The following is a 17,314-nucleotide window of genomic DNA, read 5'->3' on the forward strand; positions in this document are numbered from 1 at the left end:
GCAATACACTATTTCTGACCATAGACAAACATTTTACTAGTGACTTTGACCCAATTAGCGCTGCAATTTTTCATTTGGATGGCTTAAGATTTTGACCTACGTTGACCACAGCTGACCTCTAGGCTGGTACTATTCTTCGTGATTTGAAAGACCTTCACAGCGGTATTTTTTATTTTTCTCTCACGACGTCTGTAGGTTTGAGACCCCTGGGGGAGTCAGCTTCCCTCGGCTGGGTGCTGTTGTCTCAGACCCCCGCCGGGCGCAGGTCAAACAATGCCTTTGCCACATTGTCCGATTTATAGCACTTGCTCTTAATCCAGAACTTGGAATGACCCGAGGTTTGCGAAAGAGTTTTGTCAACATACATGAACTATCTAAAACGGCCACTCGCTTCTTGAAGAGCCCGCAGCCTCTGTCTGGTAGCCAGGGTTCACGCAACAAGCACCGCTGAGCATAAGCCCAGATCTCAGAATCCATCCACCCAAAAGGTTCAGATGTATTCTTGAAAATAAAATGCCCAAATTACCAGTACTGCTGCAGTCATCACTGGTGCACTGTTACGCCAACGTAGCGGCCGGCTGCTTCTCCGGCCGTCGTCTGGAGCTAGTCGGCTCCTATCAAAGCCGACTAGACCTCAGGATTATGAGTTCTTATCAGGATCCTATTAGAGCCTGAGGATGTCTGGCGTGGAGAAATGTATGGATCTCTAGAAGGTGTCGTTACATTGGAGTCTCGTTAGTATTCGGGAGATACGTGCTTTAAACCCTTGATTCAATGGTTCATCGACCGGCACTCACCATTGCGCTCCTCTTTCCCGATGGTATGAAAGCTCATCTCTCATCCTGTTCTGATGCTCCGAGAGGATAATCCTTCTTTTATTCGTCGGTACTCAAGGGATATTTTTAATGGCTCGCTATCCTGCTTGGATACGAGCCTAGTCCTCATTCCAAAGCCTCCAAGGCCCGTGCAGGCTGTCCAACCGGCTCGACGTGTTTGAGCTCTGGATGCCATGCTGGACTGAACGGCCCCCGCCGCTGGTGGCGTACTCCGGCGCGGCGGGGCGTCCCCGACGTCAGGCCAGTCTGGATCGGGTGCCGGCCGCCGTCGGTCGCACCATGGCGACGCTGCGCGGCCTGCACGAGCTGGTGCAGGGCCTGGTGCACCGGCGGGACCCACGCGTGCGTCAGTACGCCATGCAGTCGTCGCCAGGCCCGGTGTTGGGCGCCATCCTCGGCTACATGCTGCTGGTGGCGTACGGGCCCCGCTTCATGAAGAATCGGTCGACGCCGCCGCTGCGGCTTGTTATGTTCCTGTACAACGTTGGCCAGGTGAGAGGAGGAAGGAGGTGCGTCTCGTGTGCTGCTGTAAGTATGCGTCACTTAACATCTGAGTGGCGTCACGTGACCAAAACTGACCAAACCCACAATAGCGAACGCCACCGTCGCAGGGTATGCAGGATTCTGCAGTTGAGGGGGGGGGGGGGGGCAGCACTCAAAGTTTCGCTGAAAACGTGGTTAAGTGGATCAAAAACGCGCGAAATTCATCGCAGTCGTAGCACAACAGGGCATATTCGCTCACTGATCAGTTTACATGTCTACATAGAAATTGTAAGCATTCACCTAGGCACATTACACTGCATCTAAAAAATTATGAAGGGTTACGTTCCAGATGTGTTGAGTTTGATGGTGGAGGATGGTAGCACTGGTAGTCACTAAAAAATGATAACATTGATTCACATCAGGCATTACAGGAACATAGCCCAGTGAGCCTGTGATATTGGAATGTGGTGTAGCAATCTCTGAAGCGTCCCATGGTTGACCACGCCCAGTCCCAGGTAAAGCCAGGGATCAATATATAGTTCATACCATTACATAGCACATAGTACAAATACATAGCACACATGCACAAAGCACAGCGCAAATACACAGCAGATAGCACAAATGCCCTAACGTTTCTTAATGTGTCGCGATGCAGACTGCAATGCAAGACCTCTTAGAGCAGGGGATTTTTGGCCGTTCTTTCGTCCACAGCGGTGCCAGCGAAATTGGCCTCGTCCAAAGCTGGACCCGCAATCTCGCTGTTTCACAGTGGTCTTGAATGATGGTGTCCAGAAGGATTTACGAACGGCATGACGCTATTTCTGGGATTCTACATTAATGAATGTGGACACCAATCAAATAAATGTTCTGCAATGCACTTCGGTGAATGGATCAATTATTAAAAAAGTAAAGCAGAAGACCCTAGCCATTTGTTTCCTTGTTTCAAAAACTTGTCCCATACTGTCCAAACGCTTGCCCCATACTTTTAATATGCTTGCCCAAGGCGCTTTCATGCATAATACTATAGAGCGGGGATATCAGAAATTGTCAATGCTTTATATCCGCGATGGGGTGGTGACGCACAACCCAAAAATTGTTACTGAAAAGTAAGCTACTGTTCCACATTTTACGATATTTAAGAAAGCAGCAGATACCATAAAAAAGGTGACTTGCAACTATCGGTGCGCGTTTAAGACCCCCCCCCCCCCCTCCCCCCCACACACACACAAACGGCCCCAAACAACACAATTTCACCATCTGAATAAATATGCATCCTTTTAAGCCATCACTTCACGTCTTGGAACGTGTCAGAATTGTTACTGTAGTGAACGGGCTGACTCATTTGAGGTAAAGTTTTTCGAAACTGATATCTTGATTTTTGCACCAGGCTGTTTTTTCCTACTCCAGCTTTAGCAAAAAAAGTTGTCTGATCGCTTTGCAGCTCAGCGATATTCTTCGTCACAAAGTGCGGAAAATTTGAGCCAGCCACCGAGGCTGCAGCCCGGTCTGTGGAGTCCCAATCCAATACGCTATCACACCGCTGTCCCAATAAATTCACCGCACGTGAAACGGCTTTTGATGCTGTAATGCAGGTGATTGGTCAGCATGTTAGGGTTTACGCGACCTGGGCATATTTATGCTTGTGTAAAGCTCTTTTCTCACGGCACGCCAGAGATCGGGGTGTTATTGCTGATGGATGGACCCAAATGCATCGCACTAGCTGATGAAGGAATCGCTGGCCCGTAAAATGGTTAGAGAACTGTTCCCCTCTTAAGCTGGAACAGGTAAAAACAGCCTTACACACACATGGCTTGTGGCATTTCTACGCTCTGCAAGGTGGCGTTGGTGGTCTATGCGTGTACATTTTTGCAGCTAACGTCACGTGCGTGTGTTCTGACCTTTTCTCGTCGTGTAAATGTCTGTGTCATACTCACAAAACGGGGCCTGTAATCCAGACATGCAATCGGTGGCTCAGGCTGGCTGTTATCCACTTTCCTCCTATCGTTGTGAGACTTGGCGCTGAATCACTTCAAACACGAACATTGCGGTGGCCATGTTTTTTCTTGACCATGAGCACAATGCAACCACTGAAGTGGGAGTATTCGCGTGATGTTGACGCGTGACGTGTATTCGTGCCACGAGTCTTTGATAACAGAGCACGCTACAAATACCCGTCGCGTGATGTTGACCCACCACATTGATTCATGTTGCGAGTCTTTGATAACAGCAGCATGCTACAAAAACTCGCTCACAAAGACGTTGCATTATTGATTAACACCGCCTTAGGCTCATGCATTATCAGTTTGTACTTGCGCAGGCTTGCCTTTTAGGCCCATCGGTCCTTCAGCAGTTGATAGAATGCATGCTCACCAATGTTTAAAACTGGTGTGCCTGTTTCAACAGCCGCGCTGAGGGCTACGTATTGTAGCTAACTCAAGTTCGTTTGGACACACTAGCCTCTACACGTGCCCATAAACGAACTCGGTCGTTCTCCGTAAACAAGGTGCCAGGCTATAAAATCATCTCGATTTCCTGCACGATGGTGTCCTATGCATTCGAATTTCACACCATCTACAGACGTGCTTTACTTCCGTGATTTATGAGATGGGCTCCTGATTGAAAGACAAATCAGGTGTGACTGGGTGTCCACATATTCCTGTGTCAAGCGTTCCAGCTCCGCTCATCACCTAATGCACCAAGTCCGTGCTGGGGCAAACTGGTAGACAAACATCTTCACCTTCGGGTACGTCTCAGGGCTGTGTCGTAACCCTCCATGCTGTTCGAGACACTTGAGTGTTTGTTTTATGTGGCGGCGCACAACTGAGTTTTAATGTGAGCTGTTAAAGTGTATAGGTTTTCTGTGCCACCAGGTGTAGCTGAGTGCCTGCATGCTACGGGAGTTCTGGATCTGTGAGTGACTGCTCTATGTTTCCAGGTGTGGCTGAGTGCCTACATACGGCGGAGTTCTGAGTATCTGAGTGACTGCTCTATGTTTTCAGGTGTGGCTGAGTGTCTACATCCTGCGGAAGTTCTATCTCAGTGACTGCTTTGTGTTTCCAAGTGTGGCTGAGTGTCTACACGCTGCGGGAGTTCTGAGTATCTAAGTGTCTGCTCTGTGTTTCCAGGTGTGACTGATTGCCTACATCCTGCGGAAGTTCTGAGTATATGAGTGTCTACTCTGTGTTTGCAGGTGTGGCTGAGTGCCTACATCCTGCGGGAGTTCTGAGTATCTGAGTGACTGCTTTGTGTTTCCAGGTGTGACTGAGTGCCCACATGCTGCGGAAGTTCTGAGCATCTGAGTGTCTGTTCTGTGTTTACAGGTGTGGCTGAGTGCCTACATGCTACGGGAGTTCTGGGCGAGCCGGCCGGCTTACTGGACCTGCTCACCGGTCGACGTCTCTGAAGACCCCGTGTCACTTCGCCTGGTGAATGCCTGCTGGCTGTTCCACGTCAGCAAGATCATCGACTTCCTGGACACGGTGTTCCTGGTGCTGAAGAAGGACCACAAGAGAATGACGTACCTGCATGTTTATCACCATGGCTCTATGGCCTCAGGGTGGTGGATCAGCACTTTGTACATTCCAGGTAAAAGTCGAACACAAACTTTGTCAAGATAAATTTTTGTTATTTTGTTAAGGAGTACAAAATAACAAAAGGTGAAGCTATCGGTGAGCCCAGTGTATGGGGGTACGGTGTCCACGCAGATCTTCCTGGTTAATGGTTTGCCTGTCGTGTTGTGGTTGTGAGTGGGAACAGTCTACGTGTCGCATGCATACATTGGAACCATACGCCCTATCGCGACGGTGGCTGCTGGCAGCGAGCAATTTTCCCCATTACCGGCGGTTGTTACGAACAGCACTGAAGAGGTCTTTGTGATGGGGAAATCTGTATGCAGTAACCCCCCCCCCCCCCGCAGCTATCAGAACCACCACCACTTCGCAGTCGACGGGCTATTGACCCCGATCATTTTAGAAGCTCAGACTCATCATGTATGGGACGCTCTTTCGAATCACAGTGAGGGATCTCATTCCTGACTCGACACAGAATGTTCTTTTGGCGCAGATGTGGTCATCATTAGCCTGGAAAGTCACGCGCATGAAACAGAACGGATGATTTCGGGATCCGGTATTCTGTCATCAATGATATATGTGCCATCAGGGATCCTTCGTTGGGATCCAGGCACACGCCTGCGGCGAGCTGGGTCGCAATCGATATCTTGCCCGTCATTCCTCCGGTGAATGCAGTTCCAATCTGCCTAGGGGGCACCGCCAACACGCTCAGCTGTTGAACGTGCGGATCCCTTCGGCGGAAATACTGGGGTCAAGTTAAGATCGCATTGCGTGTTGCGCGCGCCGATAATCGGGTGTATGTGTACGCCGTCCCTTGTGTGCACTTAGTTCACATGGAAAGCTAAATATTTTCAGGCCCTGAGGTGTTGAATGCACCTCGCTTCAGGGTACTGATAGTGTAATGGTTAATGCAGTCTGGGAAACTAGAGGTACGGGGTTCGATTCTCCGCGGCGCCCCCACTTCGTGCCGGGATGAGAGGCAGGCGACGCCATATAGCCTCAGCAGCTGAGTGCGTCGTAAAGCCCCGATGCCCCCCCCCCCGCACCCCGCTTCATGTCATAGCCCCATTACGCCTCACGCAGCCCACCTCGCTCACATATCCCTTTCTCTCCAACCAGGTGGCTCCTGCTGGATTCCAGGCGCCCTGAACAGCTTCGTGCACTGCGTTGTGTACAGCTACTACCTGCTGGCCGGTTTGGGCCCCCGAGTGCGGCCCTACCTCTGGTGGAAGCGCTATCTCACCCAGTTGCAGCTGGCCCAGTTTGGCTTCATCCTGTTCATGGCTGCTCTCATCAAAGTAAGCGAATTTCATGATCTGTTGTGCTTCTTACTGCTCTCGCCTTCCGTACGACTAGATTTTTTTTTCCTAGGCTAGCTCCTTGAACGTTTATACTAACATAACCACATTTTTGAATCGCTATTACCGTTCTCAGAATGCATTGGGAACTCAGAATGCACAGCATATTTCCAGAATCCATGACACATTACTTGCACCGCTCAGGAGCAACGGCCTTCCATAGTACCACCTAACCTGGGTATAAATGGTGACATAGAGCTACGGATAGCGCAAACAAGCCATTGCTGTTTTTTTTTTTTTGGTCAAATAACGTTGGATGCAAAAGCTCCTCACAAGTTCTACACAGATTCCAAAAGTAATTTGTCGATCAACGCGCTTCAAACGTGATCTGTACGTGTTCGTGCATGCCGACTGGGGCGACAGGGTGCCCAGTGCGGCACAGGACAGCATCAGACACAGCATTCCCTCCGTCCACAGAGCCCAGGACTGCGATGCGGCATGCCCGAGTACAGCTCCTCGATGACTATGAGCCACGTCTTCGTGCTCTCGGTGCTGTCCGTCGGCTTCAGCATGCAGTCGGACGCTCGACTTCCGCAGCCGAGTCGGGACGCTGCTGCCACCAGTATGCACAACGGCAAGATCCACGGCTCCAGGAATGGCAAGCCCAATGACAAAACGAACGGCTCTGCCAATGGTTACGCCAGCAGGCACGGTGGTGGTAATGGCAACAGTATGGACATCTACAGGCTTTTTGGTAGACGCCTGCTCAAAAATGGCTTCGGCTGTTGTCCTGACCAGGACTGAGGTCTGAGGGCCAGTGGTTCGACATTATATCGGACAGCCACGGCCACCGCAAGAACTGAGAACCATGAGTTCGACATTACATGGGACAGCCACGGCCACTGCAAGGACTGAGAACCATGGGTTCGACATTACAACGGACAGCCATGGCGACCGCAAGGACTGAGAACCAGGAGTTCGACATTACATGCCACAGCCACGGCCACTGCAAGAACTGAGAACCATGAGTTCGACATAACAACGGACAGCCACGGCCACTGCAAGGACTGAGAACCAGGAGCTCGACATTATATCGGACAGCCATGGCGACCGCAAGAACTGAGACCCAGGGGTTCGACATTATGTCGGACAGCCATGGCCACGGTGCCTGTACGAATACATAGCTGCAGTGGATTATGCGAAAGTGGCCGGGGTGCACTGGTATCCAACTGTGATGTAAAATTAGCGTGCTATCCTGTGAGACTGTCCGATTACCTGCTCAAAATCTCGTTGTTGTCATAGTGGAATTGTTGACGAGCTACTGGACTGCATGATATTTTAGACAGTGAGCCTGTGTGAAGGATCATGTTCGCTGTTCTGACTTAAGTTGTACATGTAATTGCAATATGTGGTCGTCACTCGTGCAGCTTTATGCAAATGTAGCTTAATGTAGAAGATGACAAGAGAAACCTTAGGCACATAATGGGATGAACTAGTCCAAAAAAAGGTTGAATATTTCAGCGATGGGCGTTAATCATGACAGGCACGGAAGCCAAACATTCGATTCAAGCCACACACGTAGTGCAGTGGAACATTTGAAGAAAGCATCACACACTTCTCTCAGCCGGCGTTATATCGAACAGTCTATTGGAAAGAAATTGTGTTACCAGACCCACCCATATGACGCCGGCGGAGATGTCCCATAGGACGCCGGCGGGGTCATATGAGACAGGATTCAAAATGTTCGGGTAAGAAGTCATGGTTTATGTGCGTGTGCGAGGTTTTAGTGTGCGGTTTGATCTAACATGCGTGTGCTGTAGAAGAACCCACGATTGAAATTAAATGTGCTTTCTGGACTAATTCATTTTATCATGAACGTAAGGCTGTTCTTATTTTCCTGGACATGTAATGTACCGTTGCTCATCCAATCAGTGTTTTTAAATGTTCCTCAACGTTGCCTCAGAGAGTGCTGCGGCTTATGTAATAACAGTGGTCGCAGTATTCTCATGGCAGAGTGCTGCTCCTAATGTTTAGAGCAAATATACTTGCATCGTGTTGTATCGCACTTTGTTAGGCCGTTCCATTTTAATTACGCTTTTCATATATATATATATATATATATATATATATATATATATATATATATATATATATATATATCTCTCTCTCTCTCTCTCTCTCTCTCTCTCTCTCTCTCTCTCTCTCTCTCTCTCTCTCTATATATATATATATATATATATATATATATATATATATATATATATATATATATATATATTCGTCTCAGTGTTCTTTTCGTCGTAAACAACCACGAGATGTACACAAAAATGCGCGCAATTCGTCCTTTTAACGAACAAATAGTTAACATCGACCTTACCCCCAGATCACTGACCTCGTCTATTTCGGAAAATATGAAATAAATAAACTGTAGGTTCTACCGTGATCTATTACCATAATGAGCTTGCGCAAATGCAGATAACACACAAACATTTATGCGAGGTCAAATGTTTTCAGAAGCTGACCTTGAACTGACTTATGTCCCTGACCTTGGGAGATCAAACCTTCCATTCGCACGAAGGATGCCAAATTGATGAGTTGGGAGGTCCTGAAAATTTCGTGTTACTACCAGCGTTCGCTACTGAGCCGTGCTCGAAAAACTGTAGAGAGAGTCAACTTCCCTCGAGCAGGTGCTGGTCAATGTCACCCAGGGCCGGCCCTTCGGGCCCTTCAATCGGACATGTCATAATTGGTACCGGGGAGCCCTTCGGGCCTCTCTGCCGCCCCCCTCGAATGATGCCCCGGTCTAGCCCTGGTTTCCCTGCCAGTGCATGACACTTAATAGGCACCGTGGGCCCATAACCGAAACAGAGGCCCCTCGTACCGAAACAGAGGCCCCTCGTTCATTGAGGGGCCCAACCAACATAGCTCGCGACCCCCAGCGTTGTTCCTGATTGGGGAATGAGCCCCCAGTCCCAGACCTGACGCTGAAGTAATCGGATGGCGAATCTTTTGCTTGTCGCCGTCGCTAAGCCTCCACCACGTCGCAAAATCGGCTCGATGGCAACGCGGGGATGGCCTAGCCCTTATGCACAACAAACAGGTTTCTCCGCGGAATGACCCGTATTCCTGCCAGCGTTATGAAGTTGGAATTCCTCCAACTGAACAGGGAACCACAGCCCTGATGTGATACGCTTCCTTACTCTGTCTTGACCGGAAGCGCTCTCGTTGGGCCTCATAATCAGTTTATTTGACCTCAGACATCGAAACCTGGTTTCGGTGATCGACGCAGAGTCGATGTAATGTGACTTCTGACGTTGTTTTGTACTCGGGAATAAAGGATGTAATTTGATGTGCGCCACTAGTAAAGGCTGACACGGAAGCCCCTGACCGCTAGGCGCGAGGCGGGGTGCAGTGTGCAGCTCGGCACTCAGTTCTGCACAACGCGCTTTGGCATGCTCGACAGTGCTTGTGAGATATTTGCCATCGTCGGACGATTACGTTATCAGTTTAGTCGGTTGATGTGGATCATCAGGTTTTCATAACTGTTCCATCGAGTGTTGTCGTGGAAAAAGAGGCCAGCACATATCAGGGGTTCGACCAAACGCAGACGGTTAATACATTGGTCACGTTTTTAGTTAGTGGCATTCACCTGGTTTGTCTTCATTTTCCGATAAGACCCGATAAGACATGATAAAAGAACGCAGCTTCCTGCAGTCAGTTAACTTGTTGTAAACTATACCCGAGTCAAGAAGACATATAAGTTGTGTAATTAAAACACGTAGCATGCAAGAAAAACAGAAAAAATCACCAAAATGCGGGAGGAAGACGGAGCTTTAACAACGTGTCGTCGGATGAACATGACTTCGCAGTTCTCTCTGCTTTCGTTGCTCTTACCTGAGAAACAATTATTTAAAATATATTTTTAACTGATATAGTTTTAAGCTCGAAACCTTTATGTTTCGTGTGCATTTAAGGCCCAGAAGGTTGTGGCGGGGGAGGGACAAACTCGCTGTTCCAGGGGAGGGGCAAATTGGACATGGTGTCCAATTTGCCAAGTGTCACACCAAAAAGAATGCAAATCAACATCCGTAGACAAAGGTCTTGAAAGTAGAAACAGGCGCGTTTGTACTATGTTGTTGCTGATGGCATGCCCGTTATAGCCAGGCGCAATATGGTACTCATATGCTCGCTTTCCGTGGTTGTTCGTTGGGCGAGAAGGATAAGTAGACTGACATGTACTTCACTCATCATTTTGGCGAGCTTTAAGGAGAGCTGACAAAGCAAAGTCCCCGGCTGTCCGTCCGCCAGTTTGTTATGTTAAGTGAAGATGTCAAAGAAGTCGACGAGCTTTTGCGCATTAACCCGGTCAAACCTTCGAAGAACATTCAACACATGGTCCAAATTACGTCGTCCGAAGATCACCCAGCTGCAAAGTTAAACACTTTCTGGAATTTCTCAACTGTCGTTCTGTAGGCACTCCCAGAAACCGGAGCGCAGTGGCGGACATGGGAGGACATATGCGCGTTAAAAATGCATGGCAGGTAACGCTGGTAAGTAACATGGGGGCTTCAGCTCACACACGCCCCCCCCCCCCCCCTCCCCAACTTGGGACCCAGAGCCCAATTTTTTTGGAAGAAAATGGGTCAAATCTGAAGACAACACCGTCTGGTGACGAATTTAGGGGAAAGGCTCCATCGCTTTTCGGTGATTAGCATTCCACTCCGTCCCCTACCCTCTCCACCCTCGCAACATGTTTTGTGAAACTATGCTCACGTATTTAGCAGAACAAGAATACCAAAGACGGTACAAATCATCACCGATGTGCAACACCCAGGACAACACAGGATCCATGGTCACACCATCTTCTATCTTCTTCACTTCTTCACTTCCATTTCACCCATAAATCTCAGCCATCTGAGCATCGGAGTCTTAGCCCAAAACAGTCCGGCGGGGACTCACTGACCTCGCTGATCTGGCGCCTGTTCCGTCTCGTCAGCGTTAATCATCGTGCGATGTTGGATAAGTCACATGCGCGCGTCTCGCAAGATTGCCGTAGATCGCACAGCCTGTTACGTGGTCCTGTGACGTCAGCGTGCCGTGACGTCAGCGATCTGCGTGCCGTCAGGGCAACGGAGCGCACTGTACACGGGAGCTGTTATGTCACGGAGCACACTGTTACACGGGAGCTGTTGATATCAGGGTAACGGAGCACACTGTTACACGGGAGCTGTTGATATCGGGCAACGGAGCACACTGTTACACGGGAGCTGTTGATGTCAGGGTAACGGAGCACACTGTTACACGGGAGCTGTTGATGTCAGCGGTGTAGGGCAAGTGAGAACCTTACTGGTTACGTCACACAGCAAAGAACCGAGGCAGGCACCCTGCAAAGTGTGCATAGTGGCGTTTGATGGACTCGACAGCGTATCTTCCCCTCTCACTCGCCGCGTGTGATCACCCAGATAAGTATCGAAGTAGTCTGCACAGTACGTGGCCACGCGCACGCAACGTCCGATCCGTCCTGGGATCTGAGCCTACTGATCCCGTCCATAGCGGGCCAGGCGCAACTGCAGGCTTGCCTTGACCTCTTCACAAGGATCAAGGTGCTTACGGACATAAAAACCTGATGTGTTCCATGTGCCAGACACTCCGAAAATACTCCGAGAAATTCCTGATGCAGTGGTTTCCACGCACCTTTGTAGTGCATCTGAAGTGGTTCTCGCTGCGGCAAGATCAAAGCAGAGTAAGCTGAACACCACTGTTGACTTCTCTGCTAGTGGTGTGGACCTGTCCCCATACTATGCCGTACAGGGGACTTCATGGACAGCCTGTACGGTGTGGCCAACTATTGTGACGCGTCGCTCTTTGGCCATCACATGGCTCACTGTATATATCTCTTTTTGCGGCAGTGCCACGAGTGCAATGACTCCAGGAAGTCCGGCCCATCCGTCTGCGCCTCGCCAACAGCTGTGCACGATATATGATGCTCTTCGACCTGGCTAATAGCTGACTTAGTGCTGACCTCAGTGCCTTAACTGGAGGGGGCTCGAGAGGGCTGTCCAGCCCGTAGTCCCGCCAGATAAGTGCCGTAACTCGAGGGGGCTCGAGAGGGCTGTCCAGCCCGTAGTCCCGCCAAATAAGTGCCTTAACTCGAGGGGGCTCGAGATAGCTGTCCAGTCCGTAGTCCCGCCAGATAAGTGCCCTGACTGGAGGGGGTTCGAGGGGGCTGTCCAGCCCATAGTCCCACCGTTGATGATCGCTTTGTAAAACTATCCTGTAGGTATTCGGAACCGTTGGGGCTGCGTAAGGAGGTTGAGTCGTGCACCACAACGAGCAATGGCTTAGGTCTATAGTGTAGGAAGTGCCACTTCCGATCAGTCCATACCATGCAAGATTAGGTCTGCCACAGCTAAAAAGAACAGCACAGATCCAGTGATGCTCTACAAGTCCGAGATGGTAAGAGATGAAGGCTCTGCACATCAGATTAGACGTAAACTGCTAGCACACGAGCCTCTCCACAATTTTGCACATGAATGGAACCAGTGTGATTGGCATGAAGCTCGATGCTGCAAACTAGTCGGTCTCCTTAAGAAATAGTTGCACACCAACATTTTCCAACTAGCGGGAGCGGCTGTCAATGCGGCCCTGGAGTTGGTTATGCTAAGTGAGGCTCAGCCTATGACGCCAAAGCTGAGTTCGATATGTTAAGTAGTAGCTCACTTTCCACAGTAAACTCGATGCTTGGTAGTGAATGTAAGACAAGCTGAAACTGGTCAAGTATAACAGGCAGGATATTTCATACAGGCACGATATTTCGTGTATATCGAGGGAGATAGACATTATTGTTTTGCACGCTATCATTGCTGGATGTCGTTGATAACTTTGTTCCAGCATTCGGTGCCGATGAAGGTACAAAAGGTAGAAGACTTGTAGACATGTGAAACAGAGAGTGCTACACTATACGATTATTATCCCATCATTAAGATTGCCCATAACTGTACTGATCGGTGCTGCATTAATGTGGCTTGCGACTTGACAGGCTTAAGATTACGTTAATTAAATGATTATCACTCGAAGATCTGCCGAAAGTGGTTTTTACATTGCTGCACAATAAATCAGGGTATGCTTCGAAGCTTGTGCTGCGGGGACGTGTTTATTTTCTATCAAACATTCCAGGTTTGCCGGGGAGCTGATGGATCTATGGCTTTTCTTTGATGTGGGTTTTCATCCTGGGAAATATATCTGCATTTGGCCTGCCCAGTCTCATTGCAAGGTATTTTTTCGGACGCGTTTGTTTCATCTCGCTTTCGGATGCGGGATCAAGTTGGCCCCGAATATTTTTCAATGTAAATTCCGAAGAGAGCAGCGCAGTCGGACCAAATTTCATGTAGCTGTATATAACTGACTAGTTCAAATTTTGGTGTAGCAATGCAGATATAGTCTATAAGGTCACTGACCTATGGCAGGGCAAAGTGAGACCATAGCTGACGGCGAAGGCAATTTCATAGGGAAACGCTGAACGTGATGCGATTGTGTAGCAAACGAAGTCAAAAAGTTCTTACTTTGATTTCATGAAGTTCAGGAAAGTTCAAGAAACTAAACGGACCTCAACCAACCTTTCCTTTGAGATGTATGCCGTCTGGGGTAGCACCTAGCGCCCTTCAATAATTCGAACATCAAAATAGCTGCAAAGGTTTTTGATAATTTGTAGCTCATGGGGATAAGATAAGGCCAGTGACCTGATGCGAACACCAGTGTAATTTTCCTTATAAGTGGTCTCTGGATTAAGGCTGGATGCGCGAAGAGGTCTGAGGATTGTTCGGACACCGATCTGGAATATGACCTTGTTTGAGCTTATTTGACCCGCATGTCACAACCTAGGGACCTCAAAATTTGACACAAGTCGGCTCTCATAGAGTCCTATCTGCCACGCAAACTTGGTGTTTCCACACCTCTTTTAGTTTTTTTAGATCCCCTGGGGGGGGGGGGGGGAGTAAATTGACCTCTCACCCATACCAGAGCGCGGCGCATTTGACCGGTCACCTGTGCGCATACAACGGATCGTCCAAGGTTGACATGTTGCATATCATATGAACTTTGGTGCATTACAACATACATGTGGACTAATTTTACTATGGAGAGGGAAAACACTACCACTGAAATATTGGGGCCAAAACTTCTTGGAATGAGCCTTCATGAAATGTATAATTTCCTTCACTGCAAATCTACTCCGTTGTTCATCCTGGTCCATCAGGGTCGTTATCACATTTGGTTAAACACTTTGGACGGGATCCACGGACGTCGCAATGCCCTCTGGCGCGCTGTTTGCGGGTAAATCACACTCTTTTCTGTGCAAGTGCATCGGCATCCCATCATCGGCATCCCATCATCGGCATCCCATCATCGGCATCCAATTATCTGTTCCGCTCGCCAGTTCAAAACACAACTTAAAATTGATGCCACCAGGTAAGCAGCCTTTCCTGACCCTGGATTTCCTGACCTTTCCTGACCCTGGATTCCTCTCGACACCGCATTACCGCCACGGATCTTCAAATGATAGTAAGCTGGCGACCGGCTGGAGTAGGCGCGCGATGAGTACTGGGCACCGTGGGCGCCCTGCATGATTACAAACCAGAGTGGTAGGGTGAAGTAGGCGCGCGATGAGGACTGGGCGCCGTGGGCGCCCTGCATGATTACAAACCAGAGTGGTAGGGTGAAGTGTGCGCGCGATGGGGACTCGGCACCGCTTGCATGACTGTGAACTGGTTTCGCCGGGGCTGACTCAAGTCCTCATCCCTCCCCGTAAGGAAGCAGAGATACCTTCGACGCGTAGCGCTGTTGCTGCTATCAGATTGCGCGGTAACCTTTGCATGAATCCTTGAATCGCACCATTGTTCGGAAAAGCGATTAAACTTCGGCTAATCTCGTAATCATGACATATTTGATGTTTCTGACCACCAAACCGCCAGCCCAAAGCGTACCTACAATAGTCAGCGTCTTCATCGATCAACGGCACGAAAAAAGCACCCGTCGTGAATCATGCAAAGAGCAGCAGAACCAAAGCAAAGCCCGTCGTCGGCAGTAGAGTGTGCTAAATAGTAAGCCACGGGCAACAGTTGTACGCAACGCAACGCACTGGTTGTAACCACGTGGTACCCATGTGGGCGAGGTCAGCTTGAGGGTTCTTTTATTTATGCATTGGTTGTTCTCATTCTGCAAAGCTTCGTGCATTTTATGGCTGACAGTTTTTGCCGTGCTCAGCAGTTTATCTTCCACCATTTCAAAGATGTAGAATGCTGAGATATTCCTGAGGAAAAGCTTTTGCAATAGCAAGTAGAAAAATCCCACATGGATATGTTCCTTTTTGTTCTCAGCAGTTGTCACCCTTCCCCTTTTGCACGCGAAGGAAATGATTTTGCGTTTTTCGGACAGTTCGTTTTATCTACAAACACGCTCCCGGATGCGGGGTCAAGTTGGCCCCGAATATTTTTCAAGGCAAATTCCGTAGGGCACGGCGCAGCTGCACCGAATTTCGCATGGCTGCAGACAATGAAATGGACAGTGTTGAAGTTTCAACAAGAAAAACAACGAGAAACATATCGATCTGTAATTTTTCTATTTGCTGTTTCAACAGCTTTTCCTCGGGATTTTTTCTCAGCATTCTACACCTTTTCCAATGGTGGAGGATAAAGTGCTGACCACGATAAGAACTCTCAGCCGTAAAATGCAAGAAGCTTAGCAAAATGAGAACAGTCAATGCATAAATAGGAAAATCCTCAGTGGATCAACTCTTCGGTAAACCTCAGTTCAATATCTGACTTCAGTCAGTTTGCAAAGTGGCATCTCGCTGAAGCGGCCTGCCACTAGTATGACGTCAGTGATCCCACGCAGCCGGCCAGGATTTTCGGCCTATAACGACAGAACAGTTTGCCACTGGTGTACCGAAACTTGCATACTGCTCTTAATTAACCCTCCCACAGATGCTTGCTTAAGTGCAAGACCCCAGTGTGATAACGGGCTGCTCGCGAGGATGATCAAGGGGCAGCTGCTGTGGCCGTCGCCGCACTAGGTCATGCCGCCCGGGGGCATGAATTGGTGTCCCTGACATACTTAGAGACTGCTTTTAAGCCGGCGGACAGACCACCGATGTGGATGCCGCGGGGCGAGCGCGGTGCGGCATGGAGTGTGTGAAGAAGATTTGGTGGCTGTGAGGGTGGCAGTGAGGGTGGCTGTGGGGGTGGGCATCGGGTTTGGGACGTGGGAGCTCACATTATGGATTGTTGTGATATTCTTAGTTCTAGATTTGTTATCTTAACCTTATTTACTCATAAGCGTGACAATGAGCACAGCTTGGCACACTGGTTTTTGTCAGTACAGCCAATGGCTGTCCGATAACGCCGTTCAGCTAACACACCCCGGTGTGTTGAAAGTCAGAATTGCAGGCTCATTATCAGAACACAACTCCCAACAAATCTGTCGTTTCTTCAGCCAGCTGCTTCATCACCCTGTCGCCTCCTCCGTGACGACGACACACCATCTGAGGTCCCCGAAGAAAAAAAGCAACGAACAAACCGGAGAGCTGAGTCAGCTGACGGCTCATCAGTACAGAGGATTGCTAGGTCTCTTGCTCGCCTTGACACGTCCTAATTCTGGGCTTTGTGACGAATGAATGGTTGTTTTCCAACGAAGTCGTCGTGGTTGGTGTCGGCGGTATAGGGGCTCATTCGCGCTGAATAATGGTGTGCACAGGGTGGTTTCCTAAGCTCAGCAGAGACAGAGCGCCGTGCAGCAGTGGAGACGCCGCGAAACAGACATTCGGGTTGCTGTCTATCTGTCATCTTGGCCTCCTGAAGGTCAAATATGGTCCCTGACCTGACATGAACACCAGTGAAATTTTGTTTGCAAAAGTTATCTGGGTTAAGACTGGTTGCATATGGACGTCCAAGGGCACTTTGGAGACATATCTCGGCTTTGATCTTGTTTAACCTTTTTTGACCCGGTGGTCTTGAGGCCTAGGGGTCTTAGAATTTGACACAAACTATTTCACATCAAGCTCTATCTTTCCTGACAACCTGGTGCCTCTAACTTTCTCATATTTTTTAAATCTGGGGTGTCAAAAATGCATTCA

General features: G+C 49.1%; 1 protein-coding gene across 1 annotated transcript; it reads left to right on the plus strand.

Annotated features, from left to right (window-relative positions):
* The first annotated feature begins 1,115 nt into the window (after positions 1-1,115).
* On the plus strand, positions 1,116-7,309 carry LOC119094982 (elongation of very long chain fatty acids protein 1-like). The gene is made up of 6 exons (XM_037217890.1): positions 1,116-1,328; positions 4,319-4,381; positions 4,640-4,904; positions 6,008-6,186; positions 6,664-6,893; positions 7,252-7,309. Exons 1-6 carry the CDS (start codon positions 1,116-1,118, stop codon positions 7,307-7,309), a joined length of 1,008 nt encoding a protein of 335 aa, XP_037073785.1.
* Positions 7,310-17,314: the final 10,005 nt, after the last annotated feature.

Source organism: Pollicipes pollicipes, unplaced genomic scaffold (genome assembly GCF_011947565.3).
Source record: "Pollicipes pollicipes isolate AB1234 unplaced genomic scaffold, Ppol_2.1 Scaffold_4219;HRSCAF=4965_pilon_pilon_pilon, whole genome shotgun sequence".
In the NCBI taxonomy this organism is placed as follows: domain Eukaryota; kingdom Metazoa; phylum Arthropoda; class Thecostraca; order Pollicipedomorpha; family Pollicipedidae; genus Pollicipes; species Pollicipes pollicipes.

Excerpts from the sequence above, each read along its gene's own strand:
- LOC119094982 (XM_037217890.1), top strand. The coding sequence starts at position 1,116 with ATGGCGACGCTGCGCGGCCTGCACGAGCTGGTGCAGGGCCTGGTGCAC. Across the intron at positions 4,905-6,007 it reads CAGCACTTTGTACATTCCAG|GTGGCTCCTGCTGGATTCCA; the intron begins GTAAAAGTCGAA and ends CTCTCCAACCAG. Across the intron at positions 6,894-7,251 it reads GCCAATGGTTACGCCAGCAG|GACTGAGAACCAGGAGCTCG; the intron begins GCACGGTGGTGG and ends GGCCACTGCAAG.